The sequence below is a fragment of the Adiantum capillus-veneris genome, chromosome 1 (assembly GCF_014529385.1).
Source record: "Adiantum capillus-veneris isolate H3 chromosome 1, ASM1452938v2, whole genome shotgun sequence".
NCBI lineage: Eukaryota > Viridiplantae > Streptophyta > Polypodiopsida > Polypodiales > Pteridaceae > Adiantum > Adiantum capillus-veneris.
Window position 1 is genome coordinate 136,315,820 of NC_140931.1, and position 8,659 is coordinate 136,324,478.

The 8,659-nt window shown below is 41.8% G+C and overlaps 1 protein-coding gene across 3 annotated transcripts; it reads left to right on the plus strand.

Moving 5' to 3' along the window:
• Positions 1-477: 477 nt before the first annotated feature.
• On the plus strand, positions 478-7,178 carry LOC147465629 (transcription factor MYC2-like). Of its 3 annotated transcripts, none has more exons than XM_086521006.1 (4): positions 478-797; positions 2,123-3,104; positions 6,411-6,824; positions 6,911-7,178. In XM_086521006.1, exons 2-4 carry the CDS (start codon positions 2,148-2,150, stop codon positions 6,992-6,994), a joined length of 1,455 nt encoding a protein of 484 aa, XP_086377132.1. In that variant the 5' UTR covers positions 478-797; positions 2,123-2,147; the 3' UTR covers positions 6,995-7,178. The 3 variants fall into 3 exon arrangements, with proteins under 3 accessions (XP_086377132.1, XP_086377141.1, XP_086377149.1); XM_086521015.1 differs by lacking the exon at positions 478-797 and adding an exon at positions 992-1,374; XM_086521023.1 differs by lacking the exon at positions 478-797 and adding an exon at positions 1,390-1,573.
• Positions 7,179-8,659: the final 1,481 nt, after the last annotated feature.

Below are 8,659 nucleotides of genomic sequence, written 5' to 3' on the forward strand. Positions count from 1 at the left end.
CCGACATCGTGGAAATAAAAATTATAGTTCAATGACGTCGGTATACGTCTATAGTCTAAAGAGTCCCTTCTACTAAGAGAGAGATCCTACTCTCTACTTAGACCAAAGTAGAGAGAGGAAGAGATGGGGTGCTTAGATTCTTGTTGTCTTTACAAAGTAGAGTTGTGTGCTCATGTGCTTGCTCAATTGAGGCTTTCAATGTTGTCTCCTTCAAGTATACTAGTGAATGGTTGCCTAGCTAGGAATAACCTTGTTATTTTTGGCTAAGGTGGTTTTGAGTTTTGTCCTTTAACAATTCCATCTTGAATAATAGGTCTTGAGTTCAAGACTGCATCCGATGGGACTTATGCTCTTGGGGATGTTCCTAGTGAGGACTCTTGGGGATGTTGTGTGTGTGTGGGGGGAGGTGGGAGGGGGGTGTGGGGGGGAGGGTTAAGACAGTAGACCTAACGAGGTCTCTTGGGAATGTCCCCCCCCCCTCTCTCTCTCTCCGCCCAAATTGCCCAATTGTGCCAAGTCCCATCTACAATTCTCTCTTCTCCTCTTACACAAGCCGCAAGCGCCCGCGCACACATACACAAGCGAACAATATATATTGTTGCAACTTACAAGGCAATACACCGCAGTACTCTACCGGCGAATTTATGGCAGCTTGCTGCACGCTTCATCCATATAATTTGATGACTCTTCTCAGGCGCCAGTGCGCCACATGCTGCTGAAGTTGTTTGACTGCAAAGGGCAGCCCTAGCTCTACCATTGACAACAACGCATATCAGTTACCAATAACATGACAGCAGGTACAAAACTAACTGGGTGATTACTGGCGATAAGAAGTGTGTGTGTGTGTGTGTGTGTGTGTGTGTGTGTGTGTGACAGAGACAGAGAGAGAGAGAGAGAGAGAGAGAGAGAGGTTGTGGGCAGTGGACCAAAAGAAAGAACTCTGTGTGTGTTTTTAGGATACTTGGTAACTTCGTGTGTGTGTGTGTGTGTGTGTGTGTGTGTGTGTGAGTGAGAGAGAGAGAGAGAGAGAGCAGCTACTTACATGTGTCTGTGTGTGGGTACATGCCATGATAAGTATTAAGAAAGTGCATTTGTGTGTGTGTGTGGCTATATGTGTCATGTTCCTCCTTGGCTTGTCAAATGTGCATCATCATCGTGTGCATGATCCCAACAGTGCATTGTATCCCATAATTCTCACAGATTTTGTGTGTCCTTAGTACACTGTAGCCTGCTCAGTTAATGATGTGGAAGTAACCATCTAATTAGCAGCTTTCTTTGCTACTCTCAAAGCATCACCCAAAACAAAGAAAGAATCGAAGAGTGGACATCTGTGTTTTTTTTGGCTCGCAATTCTTGCGCGCTCTAAATATAGAGGTGATAATGCACCAGGCAAATAGCCCTCTTTTAAAAACATTCCCTTTATGCTCTCCTAGTTTTGTACTGCATCAGGCAAGCTGCCCTTAGCTCATTTAAGGGCAGGATGCAAGCAGAGTACAGAGCATTTAATGTCTGCAATTAAATGCATGTCCCACAAATGCATTTGCTATTTTTGCATCCACATTCATGGCTTGAGGTATGATGCAATAAATTTTGGAAGGAGTACAGAATGTTTGTGCTTGACTTTTCTTTCCTATATTTTTCTGTTATAAGCTTAAATGCTTTGAAAGGAGCTTACAATTTCAACAGGAGAATTTACATGTATTGAAGTATGCTTTCTTTCATGCTTGTCAAGCTCTGGGTGCTCATGATTATTTTGATACTACAATGGTGGGCAATGAGCACCCTAGCTTAGAGATATACTCCATTTGTCTATATAGTGGTGTAGATTCATGATTTGCCTCTGCATCTTTCTTGAGGTTAAAGGATTCTCTCTCTCTCTCTCTCACACACACACACACATCATCTCTCTCAACTTCTCCCTCTCTACACACACAAACACACCCTGCACATTATGCCATGGGAGCTTAACTATATGCAATGATCATGCATTCCATTTGCATGATGATGGATCTCAAGATTTTGTGGTCTGTATAAGTATCTTGCAGTAAATTCAGCACTAATGCTAAGCTAGCTTACAATATAGAGAGAGTTTCTTAAGTACATTGCCTTATAATTTTATCAGGTGAGGTCTGGCAACAAGAAAGAAGATGCTTCTTGATTTGCTACAAGGGCCGCCACCTGCGAGTACGCATGGGCCGATTGTCACCCCTTCTTCTCTTTCAAGCTTGCATGCAGAGGAGCTAAGCTTCTCTGAGATCCTCACTTCTTCCTTGCCCGAAGCTTCGTCTTCCATGCCCCTCCTCCATATTCTGCAAGAAGGTGCAAGCACAAATGATTTCATGAACAACATACACACCCATCAATCCTGCTCCGACGGCCAAAATGTATCTCTTTATCATACCAATTTTCTCGACATCCTCACTCGACAGAATGCAGATCACAATCAGTTTGAATATTCTCTGCCAGTGCACCAAAGAAATCGTCGAGATAGTCAACTAGCAGGTTCATGTGCATGTCTATCATGCACACGCAGCTGCCGTAGTGGCACAGAAATCCTAGCCTGGCCTCAACTATCCCCTTGTCGTAGAGGCGCTAATGATGCCTCAAAACCCTCGACCAGTACGGCAACATCCGAGCCATCGAGCACACTTGACAACTTGGATGCATGCGAAATTGCGCCAGTCAGATTAGAATCGCATCAGCAATCATCAGATACGAGAATTGGAGAGATGCAAAGACTCAAAGATGTTACACAGCACAGCTGCCAAACCAGCTTGGATGAGGGCAGCTCTATGCAAGAGAGTATGCCACATGTGACCAATAGGGGTGAGGATGTATGTCGCACGGTATATCCAGCAGATGAGGGCTGCTCCTTTGATAACTGCAGTATCCGCAATGTGCATAAGCAAGCTGGCACTGGTGAGTGCGCCATTGTGCCTCGACCACCTGCAAGGAAACGAAAGCGCAGCCGGGGTTTCAAGAACAGTGAGGAGGTGGAGAGCCAGCGCATGACCCATATTGCAGTCGAGCGCAACAGGAGAAGGCAAATGAATGAGCACCTCATTGTTCTGCGCTCGCTCATGCCATCAACATACATTCAGAGGGTAAGCTTGTCAATATTTTCAGACACAAACATCTGGTGCTGTCACATTGAATTTCTTTTGTGTTTGTGTGTGTGGTTTTTGTGTAAGAGGAAAGGGTGTTGCCGGGGGATGGGTGGGAGGGAGGGCGGGGGGTTGTTGTGCTGCTAAAAGAAAAATTGTCCTTTGTTGGTAAGAGCATTTGATCAGGTGTGAAGTTGTCCATGTCTCAGCATTTGATTAGGTGTGAATTTGTCCATGTCTTCGAACACCATCGATCAAAACATATGAAAATGGTTCTAGATGATAGTGTCGTATGTTCTACGCCTGAGTTATGTACGCGCTACATAGGTGCAATTATTCTCTGGAAATAGTTAAGGTAGAGTAGCCAAATTGTAGGAGCTAGTTGAGTGAAAGAGAAATTGAAGTAACTCAATCTCCTCCTACAATTACCACTATTGAAGCAAAATGGTGAATAAAAAAAGCCAATGTCAAGCTTGCCCTGTACCAAAGGCTATCTGCATCATTTATCCAAATTGTGGCAAATATAAATGTTCATTTAGTTTTGGACCTGGTCTTGTTACTGACTCCTCTCCCTAAACCCAACCTAAAGTGGTTTAGTAGGGGATATAACAGAATCAGTGAAAGTGGGCTGGCTAGAGGATGTACACGGTCTGAAGAGCCCTCACATGTTTGATTTACCTCGCATGTCGCTATTTGGCCCGGCAGTGCAAGGCACTCAGATTTTGGCAACCTCAAGCTGGCTACCTCATGCGAGTTAATTAAATAGTGTTTGCGTTAATGCATGCAAACATATGCTGTGCCTTTGCCGTGCATCTTGTGGTTAGTCTGTAAGTGGCTATTTGCTGGTTTTTTAAGGTGCCTGCAATACCCACTTCATATGCTTCAAGCATCACTACAAGGTATAGATCCCAAGCTCTTCAGACTTTTGAGATGGATATTCCATTACCTTTTGAAAAGGCCAGTAGCTTTTGGGATAAGCAATTGTATCCTGCTCAAGGAATCTTGTACAGCAAAGACATAAGTTCGCCGCCTATTGTGTCTCAAGGTGGCAATGTTTGCATATGCAAGAATGTCACGTGTGCTTGGGGGTTTCTCCCCAACTCAAATCCTGATGTGTGTGATAACAGTTCTAAGCACTTTACTGGTACTCCTGTTGGCACAAACATGTATAAATCCCACTACCATGGTTGCTCAATGAGGCCTTATTCAATGAGCTGTAGAGATTTTCCTTCAAATGCATCATCGGAAGCAATAGCGTGTAAGGTGGGTGACTCAATGGACTGGTGGGGGGCGAAGCTGCCTTTAGGTTATCTTTGGGGTGTTAAACTGTCGTTAGGCTATCTAAGGCAATGCTTACTTGAAGGGCTTAGTCGAGCTAACTCTTCCAAATTTAACTAGGCTGGTTTTGGCATAGTAATTTCAGGACATGCTAGGTCCTGTGGAACAATGTCCTAGGCCAGGGTCTATGAGATAAGGCCAAACCTAAAGCAAGGGTGCTAGACAAGAGGGATCCTAAAGATAGGGGCCAGGGACTACTATAAAGAGGAGTAGCTGAGTGGAGAATAGCACTTCACTGGTCAAGGCTTTATAGTGGTATGATGTATCAGAGAAAAATGAAGGGCAGAGTTGCTAGGAAGCCTCTTGTGTCAGCAAAAAAGAGATTTAATCCCTAGACTAAGGTTATGAACAACGTTCAAAATGCTTAGCTTTGATCGGCTTTGATGCCTATGTGATTTGATGTTGAAGAGACGTGTGCAAAATGCTTGAGATAAATTGCTCTTCGCCAATGGAACCGTCTACCATGAATTTGTTGAGGGGGGAATGTGGTGGCTGTGACCTCATATATGACAGGATTAAAGGGGCATATTTTAGACAGTGCCATGGCCCATTTATGCCAGGTGCTATGATCCTTAATGTACCGCGCAATGATGTGCTCGGATGTTGGCTCTGTGCTGCCTATCTACTCCACCAACCCCCGCCCGCTTGATCTGTGCACTATATAGCGCTTCACAACATGTGTCATGCCATAACCTGTTTCCCAATCCTGAGGGGGGTCCCTCCAGTTCATAGTTACACAAGCTCATAGGCACAAGGTGCCTCAGAGATGTTCCCTTTACTTCCGCCGCTAGATTGCCTTACTGGACAAACTCTATGGAGCAGTGCTGGAGGCAGAATTGAGCTCATTTGTAGAGAGGGCCTACAAGCCACTAGACAAGCCGGTTTCAGGTGAGCCTTCTCTACCATTGACCACATCTTTACTGCGTGCAGCTTCCTCATTAATCAGGCAAATGCGCCAAAAAGAAGAATACCCTCTTTTGGATTTAACTGTTGTGGCTCTGATTGTATGTTGTCTAGTACAACAATGCGAAGGATGAATTGCATCGAACTACTCTAATAGCAGGGTATGAACAGCAATTGCCCCATTGGAAGAATTTTGTAAAGAGAGAAATTTCTATGCCATCGAAAACTAAAGAGGGCATGAACACTCGGCTTCTCTTTGGTTAGCATATAGTACAATTTTTTTTGTTTGACGAGGGTGTCAGATTTAAAAGCCTAAGAATTTGGGACTTATCATTGACATCAATAAGTAGAGGATAAAAATTTATCTTCAAATGTTGAGATCGGCCTCTCGTTACGAGGTTTATAGCATCTCTTCTTAACATCATTCACCAATGACGTGTTCCTAGATCATAGCTCTCTTGAAAAAATTATTGTTTAATTGATACTTCATATTATATAGCCTCATCAACTAAGCTGCATTAAGTATACCATTAACTCGGTGTATCGCATTCATGTTTATTCCATGGCTTATTCTAGTTTTTCTATGTGAGAGCCTATGTGTATCTTATTTTCTGTGTAAATTGTCGTTTTCACAATTTCATTGTAGAAAGCCTTATTGTTGATCATGCAACTTGGTGTTTACAAAACAACAAGGATGAAAATATTATCCATCTCAGAAATAGAGACTACAGGTTGTATTTTCAATTGGAAGGATTGCATGGGTAGAGAATCGAGATGTAGCCTCTTCAAGGCGCGGTAGTGTGCAATTGTCTTTATTGCTATTGTTCCAATTGATTTCCGTGTTTTAAAAAAAGTTTAGTTTAGTTTTGCCGACACTTCTAAGATCCTTTTTGCAATTTGGAAAAGTAGTTTTAAGTGTAATAGAGCTACACCTCTATCAACTTTTGTTTGTTTATATGGGAGAGTTTGTGTGTGTGTGTGTGTGTGTGTGTGTGTGTGAGAGAGAGAGAGAGAGAGAGAGAGAGAGAGAGAGAGAGAGAGAGAGAGAGAGAGATTACTTTCCAGGGAGATCAAGCATCTATAATTGGAGGAGCAATAGACTTTGTCAAGGAACTAGAGCATGTCCTTCAAGCTTTACAAAATCAAAGGACCTACAGAGATTTTAATAGTAGGGGCTATTCTTATGAAGAAGATGAGAGCTCAATCTTTAAGGAACATGTGAAGAAACAACAATTTCCACATCATGCGCGGTATGCGAGCAAAAGCTTCTCCGACAATGAATTCGCCCATGTAACGTGCGAAGGCATTGATGTGGATGTGAGATTGAATGGAAAATGTGCTTTGGTCAAGGTGTTGGCACAAAAACTACCCCATCAACTATTGAAGGTGATTCTGTCCATTGAGAGCTTGCACATGAGAATCATGCATTTAAACATCACAACCATTGATAAAAGTGTGTTGTACTCCTTTAATCTTGAGGTAATGTGGTCAATCTACTTTGTTTTTCTATGTTTAATCTGTAAATTTAATGATTAGTGACATTGTCTTGTGTTTTTGTGGAGCAGCTTCAAAGTGACTCCGAGTTTCAATCCGCTAATGGCGTCGCACACTTGGTTCAAAGTATATTTAGAGTAGACAATGAATGTTGAACACATTAACATGGCTTTAGAGGAATCCGAAAGATTGGTCACTGGAATTGGAACTCTTCAAAATTAACCATACTTTCAAATTGATTTTGAAGATAGCCAATAGGAGATGTTTCTCAAAAAAAAATTGTCGTGCACTTGTATCGTGAAAAAGGTAAACAAAATGATGCCAAATTTATTCATGCTACTCGAGTATTGGAGATCTTTTTTGTTTGTGCATAGATTTTATCAACATCAAGATATTTGTTGGCTCTACCTTACAAGGTTCACATGTACAAGGTTGTTCAATTACAAGGTGCGTTTTTTGAGCACGAAATAGAAGTGGATTTATGTGATAACATCAGTAAATTGAACACTTGAATTCTTTAGCTTGTCCTTGCACACCTATGACATTCACATGCACTTTCTCCATGATCAATGTCTAAGTTTTCACTTTGTACCTCAATAGAGTCCATGGCCTTCAACCCTCATCACTCTTGAGCTTTGCCTCTTTTTAACCCTCACAATCAGTATTTTCCTCCTCCTCCCAAGCCCACCTCCCAAGCCCTGTGATGAGCTCTACAGGCTCAGCATCCTCTTGATCCTTGAGTGGTAGGACCAAACATTTGGGGATAGCACTGAAGCCTTGAATTGAACTAGTTCCTCCATTCTCTACCTTCTTAAGTAACTGATAAGTAATGGTTGTTTTAGAAGTGCATACATGCCAACGTCCATCATTGTTCGTGGCCATAACTGTTACATGTCTGTGCTAGGGTTCATGATGTCATATGAATCCTTGGTTTGTGTGCTATGGTGAAAGATAGATTATTCCATTCAGATCCATCAAAAGATTGAAATCTTACAAATGCCTTCACGTTGATAGGTTTATGAACGGAGGAGATTTAAAAAGTATGCATGTAGCTATTTATTTGTGCATTCTTGATAGAGTTCTTTCTTCTATCTATAATTTTTTTGTTGTTTTTTACTTTTCCTCAAGATGAAAGGAAAGCTTGTCAAAAGGGATATCACAACATGTAGGAACTTGATTATGTACAATGCCCCCCACTATAGACACTTTGTGTCCCACAACTCATGAGTTTCATGAAGATAGAGGCTTAGCAATGGAGGGAGTTGACGGCATAATCTGCACAAGAGACTAGTATCCATTATTTGATTGTCCAAAGCGTCAAGTAGGTACGAACAAAAAGGTTCAGTCCTCCTTTGTTGAGAGGAGGAATTTGCAGAGCAACTAGTGCATTGCCACTCGGATGTGTCAAGAAGGTTTGCAGATGTATGAGCTCAGTTACTAGTTTGCAAAGATTTTTACACTCACAAACTACCTCTCTTTATGTAGAGGACCCTAAACATAGCGAAGCTCATGCGATTGCATGGGCCCTTGTATGCATCATACGTAATTTATAAAACGTTTTATACGCGAATAATGGGCGTATAATGCATTTACCCATCATATTTGATCGTATTATTTGATGACACGTCTTTTTCTTTTTTAATATATTTACTTACATATCGATCGATATAAAAATTCTATAGAAGTAGAAGTTTTTTGCCTCTCCGGAATAGAGCTCACACAAACTGCAAGGCTAACCCCAAGCAGTGCAAGGTAGAGAAAAAATAATGAAAAATCGTTTTGAGAAAATGTTTTTACTTTTGGTACTTGAAAGTATCAAA